Genomic DNA, 14,218 nt, shown 5'->3' with positions numbered 1-14,218 from the left:
TAGATGAGATCATAGAGGCCAGCAGACGGTCCTGGTATTTTCTGTCCTGGGGAATGAGTGGTAATCAGTTATAACTAGATGATGTCATATCTAAACCCTTAGCATTGAGAGGTAGCACACAATATTCCCCCTAGTTATGATGAACGTATCGTGAACAGTTTTCCTCAGAGGCAAACTACTTCCCTTCCCATACATTGTCATGGTTGTCTAGAGTAGAACCCCACATCAAAGTCGTTTTAAGTATCAGTGCGTGTCCTTGGCTCTTAAGACAATGTAGCATATTACAATGTATAAAACTTATTATGGACTCAATATGACATAACACATACAGATGCTTCTGCTCTCCAGAGCCAAAGCTGAGCCAGAGAAACTTAGTATCACCTATCTGTCTGTTTAGCTACCCACCCATCCAAACAACAGTCCATGGTGTACCGTGTATTAAGTAGTATAATGTTTTGTATTTAGTGCTTGTGGGGTACCTTTCCCTTCTAGGAGTACAGACTAGGAGTGGACTAGAGTCCAGCTTTGCTTTCAGAGAAGTCACTTCTACAAAATCCTGACATACAGGCATGCAGCTTTTCCTTACATAATTCTGGCAATGAAAAAATGTACTCAATTCTATTTAACAATGGTCTTATTTGTTAAAATTTTCTCCCTCCTAGTTTTCAGTTTGTAGACTGAGTCTCAGACCATCTTACCAACTCATCTAGAGGCATACAAGGCCCCTGCCAAGCCTGCCCTGAAACTTTCCTTATATTCAATCAAGTGAGTTTTCTTACTCCGAAGCTCCAGAGGATACATTTTTTCCTGTTTTATTTGACTACCATTCAGATATTTGAAATGCCTCTTCACTATTCTCCTTTCCAATCCAAACATCCCCTCATGTGATTAGGTTTCCAGACCTTTCCTATTTACTCCAACCTGGCACGCTTTGTCTGGTCAATGCCCAGAAAGGAATCCAATAGCCCAGATGTGGTCTGGCTGTGTGGAGTGCACTGAACCAATCACCCCCCTCTTTTGTGCACAAGTATTTGTTAATGTCACCTCTGTTTGTATCATTTCTTCTTGGTAGCCACATAGTGGTCACATACTGAAAATAAACACACATTCTCTGGACACTGTGCCATCTCCAATGCAGCTCAAGTCTCATTTAACTCAAGAACAGCACACATGTTGTTTCTATCACATTTGATCCTTTGACTCATATTTTCTAGGCTTTAACTCCAGTCAAACTATATCTCAATTACTGTAACTATACTTAAATGCTATATTTAAGCTGATGTTTAAGTTATTGACTGGGTTAAATTGATGTGGTATATTCCACTATTAGCCATCTTTTTCAATGAATACATTTATCATATGCTAAGTCTATGATTTTACTCCATTGCTTTTCAAAAAATTAGATTGGAAAGAACCATTGGAAATGTGATTTTAAAGTGGTCTATTATTTTCTTATGGAATTGCAAAAGACATAATGTTTTTTTTTTTTTATTTTGTGGTTAAAAGAAAAAAAAACAAGAAACAAGAAGGAGCAGCCCCTGAGTTATAGATAGAAAATATATTATCTATGCATATAATTGTCATAAATAATAACAAAGACAGAGAGAGACAGACAGCTTGCTCTTCTGGGACTCTTGCTTCAAGTGTACATATGCTGGAAGAGAGGGTAAAGGTGCCATAAATTTGATAGAGTACAGATGAAAGCCTTAAATGGGCTTAGAACCATGTCCTGTAGAGGGTGGCTTACACTGGCATGCAGAAGTAGATTTTACCACAGAAGGGTCTTACATATGAGGCAATTACTAAGGAACATAGTAACTGTATGTTGGTGAGCATCTGACAAACTACCAGAATATCTCTGTGGAATTTCTGTGAAGAAGAAAAAAAATGAAAAAGCATGCTATAATAATGATAAATCTTAGCAATGGTTTTACTGAGTCAGTGATGAATAGTGTGGATTTGTTTTGTTCTATTTCAGTGTCCTGCTACTTTAAGTAGAAATGGGAAATTGGGTTGTGCTATTGACACTAATTGTCCTACATTTTGGTAGAACTTCATAGATGGTTTTATAAGTATATTTCAGCTTCCCACACTGAAGGAAGCCAGTTTACAAAGAAGCAGTACAGTCCACCTAGTAGGAACTGCCCTGCTTGGAAGCATGGAACTTCCCCCGTACATTTAAATTCATCTTCCACCATCAACAGTTTCCCCCAAATATTCCTGTCTTGTTTGTCTGCTCTGCTTCAGGATGAGGTGGTACAGGGTACAAGGCTGAGGGAGGAATGGGTCTATATTGTGTAGGTCTCACTCAAACAAAGCCCCAAAGATTGTGAGAGTCACTTTTCAAGCCACACAAACTTATTTAGACTTGTATTTCTCATGTATAAAACAAGCAATAATAATAACAAGAAAACTAAAAACCTCATGGTTGTCCTAAGCTGAGAGAACCGATGTCTGTAAGACCTGGAGTCTTTGCAACACATTTTCTCACAGTTTGAGGAGTTATGTGCTCAGAGAAAAACATCTCAGTGGCAAGAATAATTGTAAAAAAATTTGGTAAAGAATCCCCTTAAATAATTGAACATTTAAAAAAAACTATGAAGGAGATTCAAATGCATCTATATTATACTATTTATTTAAATTTGATTTCTGCTTTTTTCTATGTCCTTTGTATTTCTAATGTACTCCATGTCTCATTCAGATTTACCTAAAATATCTTGGCTGGGCATGGTAGCACATGCCTGTAATTCTAATACTCAAGAGGCAAGAGGATCAGGAGTTCAGTGCCAGCCTGGGCTACCTAGGACTCTGTCTCATTAGAAAAAAACAATACCAACAAGATAGAATCAACTTTCTTCCTACCACCAGTTTATAGTGCATTTCCCTCTTTATCCTTCTCTCCCAAACCCAATATTTCCTATAACTTTATTAGATTTTGCTTCTTCCCTCATAAAGAGTGATCCCTCTTCTCCAAGGGTGTGATGGTTAGTGTTTTTGGTGGGTACTGTGCTCCCTGGTCATCACAAGATTATCTTCAGTAGGCTGGAGAAGAATTGCTTGCAACATAAGATACATAAAAAAAAGTCCATTAAATGTTATACATATTTCTTGGCAGGGGAGCCAAGCCTTTGCTACAGGTATGAGGGAGATGGGATTTGTGAACCTTTTGAGAAGGAAAACAGCATCATAGACTGTGGCCTCCATACTCCTGAAGGACACTTGGACCAGTGGGCTACTCAGGCTTATTCCTACCATGAAGACAAGAAGAAGTGTCCTGTTTCCCTGGTAACAGGAGAACCTCATTCAATGGTAAGTTATGTCAGATGATTGGAGTCATGGCTGGCCATAGATGCTTAGGGGGCTTGAACTTTATTAAAGATGTTAGCATCCAATTTTGCCCTCACTGAGATTAGAACAAGATAACATTAGCTGAAAAGCTTTGAGATTAATCATACAATCCTATAACTCACCTGAACATTACTTGACTTCAACAACTTTTATCCAGTAACTCAAGGCATATTCAAGAACAGTTTAACATAGCTGTTATAAACTACATTTAGGCTCTATGTCTTGGAGAATTTAGTGTAAAAGGATAAAAAGCAGCAATAAGAAAACAGAAAGTTGGGGTTGGGGATTTAGCTCAGTGTTAGAGCACTTGCCTAGCAAGTGCAAGGCCCTGGGTTTGGTCTTCAGCTCCAGAAAAAAAAAAAAAGAAAAGAAAACAGAAAGGCTGAATTAGACAGATGGATCCTTTAGTATTACTGTTATTACGTGACAACGGACAAGTCACTTACCAACTTTGGGCCTTTATTTGCTACTATCTTTTGCATCTAACAGGCCAGTGTAGAGTTAATATATATATATATTATAATTTACATATATATACATAATATATATGTAAAAGTATGATTTGATTTAAATTAGTATTGAGGAAATGCTAGAGTTAGTTATTAAATCAAGTGAATCCTTTCCCCTGACTATCTGCCTACATAGTGGGAGATCTTGGGAAGACTTTAAGAGGCTATATTAATGACACTATTGAATTGAGGTTGAATATTAAAGACAAGATAAAGGGAAGTTGGCTCTTTGGGTGCCATTCCAGATGCTTTCATTGCCAAATAGACTCTTCCATCCACTGTAACAATGGGCAAAATGTCTACAGAAGCAAAAGGTAGCCCTCTGGGTATTGCAGGCCAGGATGAAATACTGTATTTTAAACTCCCACTTTGAGAAGGCATTTCTGAGTGGATAGAGGAAGCTACTTGAGGTGCCTGTCTCAGGCGTCTCATCAAGGATGCAGGTGTCTGGATCCCAGCACTTCCATTCTTAGTTTGTAGTTTTCTTTTTGTTGCTACTAACATGGCTGTTGCTCCTGTGAGCATGAAGTAAGTGTGTGTGTGTGTGTGTGTGTGTGTGTGTGTGTGTGTGTGTGTGTGTGTGTGTGTGTTTTACTGGGGATTGAACTCAGGGTCTTGCACAGTCAGTAAATGCTCCCAGAACCTTGCTATCAGCTGTTAAGAGAGGAAGAAGAAAGCAAGTCAAAGGGAAGTTTGTGCATGCCAGCTGAGTGTTTGCTCATGTTTATTGGGAAAATTGCAAATTTTCTGGAAGCTCTACACTGTAGATTATCACCCATATCTCATGGTCTATTTAATCACCCCTTTATGTGGGAAACATTGAGGAAATGAACATTTACATAACTGGATAACTTGGAACAAAGTTGATGTTCGTTAATGAAAAGGTGATGGGCAAGAAGATACAATGAGGCAACTAGCCTCTTCTGCCACACTCTCTTTGCCAAGTCTTGGCATCCTTCTCCTTCGAGTTCTGGTGCCCAGTGGCAAAAGCCAGGAAAGTTGGCAATTCTGAGTTCATGACAGCTCTCTGAAGTGGCTTTTAGTCTAGCCTGAATGTCTTCTCTAAGTGAAGTAGGAGACATTTCCTGAAGTTCTGCTTCTTGGAATTTCTACCCAGCCAAGCACTCCCTGCCTGTCTGATTCAGTAGCCTCCCTCTTGGACCAGTTGATGCTGATTGATAAGATCTAACCATCACCCTGGAAAGACTTGCAAAGTGAATCCTTAGATCAGTCATCTGAAGTGTGCCAGAATGATTCTTTGGGCTGACAGTGGAGAGAAAGTTGTCCTGTGTGTTTTCTACCCTAGGAAGATACATCTTGAGGGTTACATGAATTAGTTTTTTTTTTCATTCTAACTTCTGCATTCTGTATCTAACAGTGTGATCATTAGGGATAAGAGAGGAAAGTAGGCTTTGTGCTAGAGAGCTCCTGATTTTATGTACCTCCTGCACTCCATACTTAATTTAGGATTGAAATTGCTTTTCAGATTTGTGCTTCACATCATCCAGATTCATCCTCGAGTCATCTCTCTCTTGGATGGTTTCCCTGTGCCTTCAGTTTGAAGAGAGCCCAGGATGAAGGCAGTGAACAGTCTGAAGATAACCTGCAGAAGGACAAAGAGATTTGGCTTGAAGTAAGTGAGCCAAATGTCTATTTGTAAAGCCTGTAAATAGGGATGCACATATGTACATGTGTATGGGTAAAATTGGACATTTGACTGATTTATTAGAATTATTCCTTCTGTTATCTCAAAGTATATATAGCTTAAATTTATTTTCATCTTTCTTTGAAGTTTAGACTTCTATGTGAGTAATCACTCTAGAAAATTAACACGCACCAAAACATGCAAAATTAGAAATGGATAGCTCACATACCCTAATACCACAGAAATCAAGGAATAGGGCATTTAATAACCATCACAAAGTTCTCTTACAGCTCTTGTCTGTTTCACCACAAACATACCTAGTAGTTTTACTTCTGTTGACACAGATTTCTTTTGCACAATTTTTGACTGTTTTTGCTACTTGAGATAGGACTCCATGCTGCCCAGGCTGTCCTCAAACTCTATGCCACCGAGGATGACCTTGAGCTCCTGATCCTCCTACTCCACCTCCTGAGTGCTGGGATGATCGGTCTGCACCACCACATCCAACTTATGCAGTGCTGGTAAGGGATACCAAGGTTTCATATGTATTATGTGAGGTAGACGCTCACAATCTCTGCCCTGTGGATGTTCAGTAGATCTAGAACCAATCTAATCAAACTTGGACCCACTCTGCTGCCTGGTACCTTTGTCAGAAACCAGCAGCAGTATGTGTATGTTGACTTGTGTATTAAATCTGTATTTTATTTATTAATTCTGCATTTTGTTCTACTAGATCACATATTTTTGGAATATTAGTACACTTTTCTGAACTAAATATTTTAATCAATCTTAAAATCCCATAGTGGAAGTCTTAAAGATTCTCCATTTTCTTTCAGAATATATTAGCTATCTTGATTATTATCCTTTAAATTTTATATGAATTTTATAATCAGCTGTTAAGTTTGTTCAGTCTTACTAGGGTTTATCATTTTCCTAACTTTTTATTTATCATTCCATAAACAAACCAAAGAAAGGTACACTTTCATTCTTTATTATTTTCTTCATTTTTATTGTTTATTTTCAGGGCTGTGAAAATTCTAGACAAGTGTTCAACAACTGAACTACAATTATGCTTTTAACTTGTGTTTCTTTTTCTGGTAACTTAAAATGTTTTGATAATTGACTTTTGTACCCCCCCAACCGAGGCAGTCCTCACTTCATACGGTATTGTGAGATCACAGAATGACTATATAAAGTAAGCAATAATCAATAAGGAGATTATAATTGTTTCATGACCCCTAAGACATTTCTTGTCACTTCAAATGCTCTTACAGTTTAGTTATGCATATGTGGGAAAGTAAAAATAACAGCTTCCTTTTGACTCTTTAGTTCACTATTACTTAAAACATTGGCAGTATAGAGGATCAACGTGTTACATTTCTTTGCAAAAGTCCCAAAGATACCAAGGCAATTTTCCCTTTGCTTACCTTTTTCTTATGTGACTTATATGACAGAACTAGCATTTTTATGACTTAGTGAATTTTTTATGCCTTGCTTATATTGATAACCATAGACTAACTCCTGACAATTCTTCTTCATTCTTTTGATGTACATTAAACACCCCCGAGAGTTCCTTTAACATGAACTTTTTCCTTTATATTGATTCTTCTAGGAAGTCTTGTTCTTTTTGTCAAAACTACATTCCCTACTTCCGGTGACAACTTCCTCTTCACTGAGGTCTTCTCCCTGCATGGCTGGACTTTTGAATTACCACAATTCTTAGAGCTGGTTACTTCTTCCACCACACCATTATCCACTAACCGGATTTCATTCTCCGCATTATCATTTTTCTTCGATGCATTTTCATCTGGTTAACTTTCTTCTTTTGATTATCCATTTGGTCAGATTTTCACATGTATTTATCACTGGGGAACAAGTTGAAATCACAACATGTGTACTGTTGTCTTTGTAACCCAGATCAAAGCTTCATTCAGGCAGTGAGTGAAAAGTGAACAGATCATCAATATAAAATAGTTCTGGTCACTAAGAGATTCACATTATTAAGCCACATTAAAACCATATGACTTTAGCAGTGATGGGATTAGTTTACTGGTCAGAATTCAAACCCATTGCTTGTGTGGAGATTGGTTGTTGCAGCAAGACTGGCAATGAAATCTTTACTCAGTTGCTATTAATATATTGTATCAACTTGATTTGGGTCATATTGGTGAGTCAGTAGTTTCAGTTAAACTAATTTTATGGCCATGTTTCGTAGATATGTGAACTATGCCTGTTGGGAATTGCCGTGATATATCTTCAAATTCCTACATCTTTCTTATAAATTATCTTCTTAACTAAAAAGTGTGTCTTTTTTATATCTAGTAATACTTATTTAATCCCTGTATATTCCTATTTTCTTTGAAGTACTCCTGTTTACAGTGTATTTTAAAACACACTTATCAGACTCACTTTAATGTGCTTTTGATCCCGTCAGTTTCTTAGTGACCTGAACTGTTTTATGTTGTCAATCTTTGCTCTTTTCACTCACTGTCTTCTCTCTCCTGTCATAATGAATGAAGCATTGACAGAACATCAGACACTGAACACCTTGTAGAGATACTGGCTGACATTATCTTCATGTCAAGACAGCTTTATTGGGACAGGTATAAAGACTTGGGAAATATTTCCTCAATTAAGTAAGCACTTTTAAAGACTATTACCTCTGTTCTTATTTCTGTGAGCCCCAGTCCACCTTTTCAGCTCTCTTTGTTGTTCTAAGAAATTCCCCATGCAAAGCTTGAACCGGGCCCTCTACCTTGAAGGCCTCCAGCTTCCATTCCATGTACTCAGCAGTGTACGCCTGCCAAGGACCCCTTCAGGGTTTGAGCCTTGTTTCTGGCCAGTCTTTGCTTCACTTCCACTCTTACTTTGCACCGCTTTGTATAGTAAAAAACATTTTGGAGACACATGTCCAGTTCCTTTTAATGGGATTGTTTTCCTTTTGAGATATTGAGCTCGTCAGTCCTGACAGATTTGCTTGTTCTCGAGCATCATCATCATCAATCACCATCATCATCATCATCAATCATCATCATCATCATCATCATCATCAATCACCATCATCAATCATCATCATCATCATCAATCATCATCATCATCATCATCATCATCATCATCATCTTCTCTATCTTACTTAATTTGTATTTTTAAAATCTTCCTGCTAGAGCAAACTTCTTGTTTGACTGTAAGCTACTCAATTATATCCATAAGCAGAAATCTCAACCTGAAACTTTCCTAATACCCATCAGTTAACCACCTCTTGTAGTCTAGGTTTGTATACTAATCCTGCTCAACAAGAAATTTAAAAGAAGAGCCTTCATATTAGAGCAAATCTAATCAAAGTTTACATTAGTGTGTAAAGTGTGCTATAAAACTCGATTTCATGAACCTATATGGTACCAAATAAATTATATTTGAAAATAAGCTATATTAAACAAAGTATTTTATAAGCACAGCAGAATTTCTGGCCCTTTACTCTTCATTTTAATATAATTTAATCTTGATTTGATACACAGATATGATTTGTATGCAGTGAATCAGAGACAAATTTATTGCATGAGTGAAAAACAACAGTACTGAAAAACATTAGTTTTGAAAACGTATTTCCAAATTGTTTTATTCACTCACATGCTGCTTGCCAAAATAAAAGTTCTGTCATTTTAGCCAATTTTACTGAGGTAACATTCTCTTGCTCTTCTTTATTCTAATCTTCAACCAGTAGAACAGGAACAGAAGAATTTTCTTACAGAGCATATAGTATAAGTCTTTTATTATTTACAACAAAAAGCACATTTTAAAGTCATCTTTGGTTTACAAAATGCATATTCTTAAGCTTTTTACTGGTATCCTTACAAATCTCTGTGAGTGACAGGAGAGACGTTCCTCTGTTTCGCAGATGGAGGAAGCATCCAGGCTTTGAAGTGCTCACCACTAAGGAATAAAATGGTAATCAGGAAGCTCATATTCTCATGTCTTGGCAATAATCTCATGACCCCCCCCCCAAATCTGTTGCTCATTCTGTCAGCATTTATGAAGCACCTGTAGTATGCCAAACCCAGAGCTGAGCACTGGAAATATGTAGAGCAGAGCAACAGGAGGAAGAAAGCAAAACCACAGGTGGAGATGGAAGGAAAGTGCCCTCCCTTGTTTTGTTGTGTTTCTTCTACGTGTGTGAAAGACTATGGATCAGTGAATCTGGGTGAGAGGATTCATTCAGTGCTTTTTGTAAACTTACGCACATGAGAAGGTGAGTCCCAGAAGGCATGGTTTCCTCAAGAAAGTACTTTGAATATAAGTAATGTAGGAAACAAATGAGACCATTTGAGATGTAGACACTCAATAACTGCTTGCTTGATTCCCAGGGGGCGAGTCACCATGTGCAAAATCATATATTCCTGTTGGTGTCTATGATTCTAAACGGTCTCCAGTTTGAAATGATCTCACTTAGGCTGGACTGGTTAGCAGTCCTAACAGAAACCAGCACATGTTCACAGTATTTTAAATACCAGGGTCTCCCACATCAGTTGTAAATTATGGACCACTGCCTGGAAATTCTTTCTGCACAAGCCTAAAGCCCGTTAACCACAATTTCTTTCTTTTCTTTGTTTGGTATCAACTAGCTAAACACTGAACATGAGTCCCTAAGAACATGCAATATGTATTTAATTGATTAGATTTCAAATGAGTATCCCTAATACCATGGGAACAGAGAAAAACACACTTGTTGCAATGTATTCTGTTCCACATAGTATTTACTTTACACACTTTAAAATGATTATTTTAAAATTCAGAGATGTTAAACATTTCAATGATATAACTAGTAAAAGCATAGAGAAGATTAAAATTCAAATCCAGCACATGCCAAAGGCTATGGTCCTTCCTACACATTTTCTATGAAGAACCAGTTATAAAATATTTTAGGTTTATTGGCCACACAACCCATATCATAACTGTCTAACATGGCTATTAGTATGAAGGTAGAAAGTATGTAAATGTATGTATATAAATTGTATTTTTGAAAACAGAACTTCAAATTTTATATACTTTTCATACTATATTTATTTTTATTCTCAGCTATTTGAAAAAATATGTATCTTAGATCACAGTCATATGGAAATAGGAACTGGGTCAGGATTGGCCCATGGACCATAATGTGCTAACCCCTGCTCTACACCATGTTTCTAAGTTAGTACTAAAGATATCCGTGATTGTTTATCTTATTTCAGCACTGTGTTAGTTAGACTTTTGTTACTATGACAAAATGCCTGATGTAAACAGCTTAATGGAAGAAGGGTTAATTTTGTTTCTAGATTGAGAGCTTTTGGTTCATCTTGGAGCCGAGGGAGGGCGTGGTAGAACAGTTCACACAGAGACGGGAAGCAGAGGGGGAATGTCTATGATACCAGCTTCCTCCTGTTCTGTCCTTTATATCCTCAGTGACCCAGCAATTGGGTTGATGGCATCCAAATTCAGGGCAAGTCTGTTTTCTCCAGTCAGTCCTTGGTGGAAAGATCCTCACAGCTGTATGCATTGGTCTGCTTTAACCTAAGTTTCTCAACCCAAGCAAATTGACAATCAAGGTTAAAAGTCTTACACATCATGACAAAATGCATGGTGTATGATTGTGTGTGTCTACATGTTTATGTGTATGCTCATATATGTAAGTGCACATGCACACATGTGCTTATGTATGTGGAGACCATATGTTGGTGTCAGCATGTCCTCAGTCACTCTTCACATTATTATTTTTTTATAGAGTGTCACTAACTAAACCTGAGCTCACCAGTTCTGCTAGGCTTCTTGCTGGCCAATGAGCTCCAAGGATTCTCCTGTCTCTCTTTCCCCAGTGCTTTACAGATGTGCACTGCCACACCCAGATTTTCACATAGGTCCTGGGGATCTGAACTCAAGACCTCATGCTTGTACAGCAAATGCTTTCATGACTAAGCCATATTCTCCCATCCAGCATCCACTTTTAAGTCTACTTAATAAACACTGCTCCATATGAGCAATGCATTTGTATTTTGGGAGAACTTGAAGATGAATAAATTACCATTTTCAGCCTGAAGTTACATATATGGCAGTGGTAGTGTTTACACTGATATTGTGGAAACAGAGTATCATAAAACATGTGCTACAAATTCAATAAAATACAGCATGGACTTGAAATGTCCTGATTCAACACAGGACATTTAGCTTAGTTTCTTTTTATTATCATAAATATTAGTTTGTGAGATAAAGCTGAATTTTCCTATTTTTCTCACCTTCCATATCTCCCCACACACATGCACACACAGCTTTACTCTTTTTAGTTGTAACAGAATGCTTTCAGTGTAGGAACATGCCAGGATTTTCATATATCTATAATTTCCAGATAGAAGGGTTATCATTTTCTTCCTCTTTGTCTCCCTAGTAAATACATAATTCCCTCTGAAAATTTAACTCAAGGATTGTTTTGGTTACAAATCTGAGTCTTTCATGAATTCTGCTCCCAAGCCCTAGATACCACAATCACACTTGCTCCTCAGTGCACCTGTCTTCCATAGTGTCTGCATCCTTCACTGTTCTATTTCTGTGTAAATATTTGTCTGTCCTATGAACTGTATAGACCTTGTGGGCAGAGGCAATGGGTACTCCTGGACATGCATCACACACTGAGACCAAAGCCTCCTTGTGCTGTTCAAAAATGTTTGGTGATTGCAAAAGTGATAATGGGATGTTAGAGCTTACCACGTGGGAGCATTTGATAGACTGAGGACACGGGACAAAAGTGGACAAGGAGGATTGTGACTTCTGATGTACTGACAAAGAAGAGGTGGCAGACTCCGGAGATGGAGGCAAGCATTTCGTCTTGCAAAGACTGAAAAGACTGCCTGGCTGTAGTCTGAGTGAAAAATCACAGCAAAGGAGATTTCCAATGGTGGAAAAAAATTCATAGCTATCCTTCGATGTGGTATATATCCATATGCTTTCTCTAGAAAGCAAATTCCAAGATGGAATTCAGTATTCAGGATATTTATTAAAGAGTGGCTTAGCAATCAGCAGGGGAGGGAGTATGAATGGGTGAAAAGAGAAGCTGGACAATATCAGTGATAGCTTCACAGGAAGCGTCCTGTGTTATCACAAAAAATGAAGCAATGGGGAATGGAAAATGCCACTAAAGATCCTTACACTGTCCTTGAGATAGTGAGGTTATTTGAATGAAGACTGGAGCAAGTTAGAGATGCACATGATAAGCTGTAGATCAATCGCAAAAGCACACATATATACAAGTAGCTGGAGGTAAAATGTCAAAAGACTAAATGGAATAAAAATTACTTAATTCTCCAACAAGAAGGCAGAGGAAGAGAAATCAAGAACCACAAGATTTATCCAAAACAAAAGCCAAGATGATGGGCTTAAATCCAGCTAAATCATTTCTTTTATTAAGTAGAAATTGTTTCAGAGAGCCATGAAATACAGATCATAATTTTTAGACCATATACTGTTGACAAAGCATACATGTTAAAAGTAAAAACAAGGAGATTGAAAATAAAAGGGTAAAAAATTATATACTATGGAAATTATGAGCACAAAATAATTATGTACTGTGATAATATCTGATAGAATGGACTTCAAAATACAGTAACCAGAAAAATAATAAATGGTCAATTTATGAAAACAACTGGCAACCTTGTGAGAAAATTAAGTACTTAAAATTTTATCCTCTAAGTGAATGATTTGAGAATTTGACAGACCTAATGGAGAAACTGCCATAATTATAATTCACAATTACAGATGAAATTTTCATCATCCACTTCCTTAATAATTTATACAATAAGTAGATTAAAACGAATCAGGACAAACATATAAGATTTCAAAATGATTATTAAATATCTTAATCTAATTGATATTTGTAGAAACATTGCATTCAATAACTGAAAATAGTATATAGTATTCACCAAACTAGAGCACCATAAAACAAGTCTCAATACATTTATGATTAAAATCATACAGAGAATTTTTTTACCTCAATAATACTAAGCTGAAAGGGAATAACAAATTACCTTTAAAATCTACAGTTGTTTTTGCAATTAAATAATATTACTAAATAATCTGTAGTCAGCCAGACATGTTGTCTAACACGCATAATCCCAGCAATCAGGAGACAGACACAGGAGGATTGCTATAAATTACTGATCAGTTTGAGCAACTTCGTGTCAGGTCAGTTTAAGTTAAAGGAGATTCTGTGTCAATAAACAAAACCAAAACCAAAAGCAAAATCATTAAAAAAAAAACCCTCAAAATCTAATCTGTAGGTCAAAGAAGGCTTTATGATGGAGATTAATAAACATTTTGAGTGGAATGATACTGACAACTATGTGGAGGTTTGTGCTTGAAGTTAAAGCATGCTTTTAGGGGAATTTACATCTTTAAAAATCTATATGCTATTAAAAGATATAAAGTCAGTAAACAAAGTTCTTTTCTTATGTCATTAGAGAAATGACAAGTTAAACCAAAATAAATATAAAAAGCAAAAATAAGTGGAATAGAAAATGACCCAGTATTTTCTACTAGAACATTATTAGTTTTTCTTCTCTAGACATGAATTCAGCGAAGTTAGAATTTTCCCTATACTTCATGAGATATGAAAGAAGCTAAATGAAAAACACGGAGGAAGTAAATTTTATTTTCTCACAAATTGAATCAATGCCTGAGAACAACCTAAACATCATTT

At 36.8% G+C, this 14,218-nt stretch overlaps 1 protein-coding gene across 1 annotated transcript in view; it reads left to right on the top strand.

Moving 5' to 3' along the window:
• Pappa2 (pappalysin 2) overlaps positions 1 to 14,218 on the top strand; it is a 253,241-nt gene that overhangs the window by 116,380 nt on the left and 122,643 nt on the right. Inside the window, exons 11-12 of the mRNA XM_052737329.1 lie at positions 3,116 to 3,309; positions 5,344 to 5,490. Coding sequence (XP_052593289.1) covers positions 3,116 to 3,309; positions 5,344 to 5,490 — 341 coding nt within the window. The remainder of the gene's footprint in view (positions 1 to 3,115; positions 3,310 to 5,343; positions 5,491 to 14,218) is intronic.

The sequence above is a fragment of the Peromyscus californicus genome, unplaced genomic scaffold (assembly GCF_007827085.1).
Source record: "Peromyscus californicus insignis strain IS unplaced genomic scaffold, ASM782708v3 Scaffold_14__1_contigs__length_90479793_seg_2, whole genome shotgun sequence".
In the NCBI taxonomy this organism is placed as follows: domain Eukaryota; kingdom Metazoa; phylum Chordata; class Mammalia; order Rodentia; family Cricetidae; genus Peromyscus; species Peromyscus californicus.
This window is presented reverse-complemented; position numbering and strand designations above follow the sequence as displayed.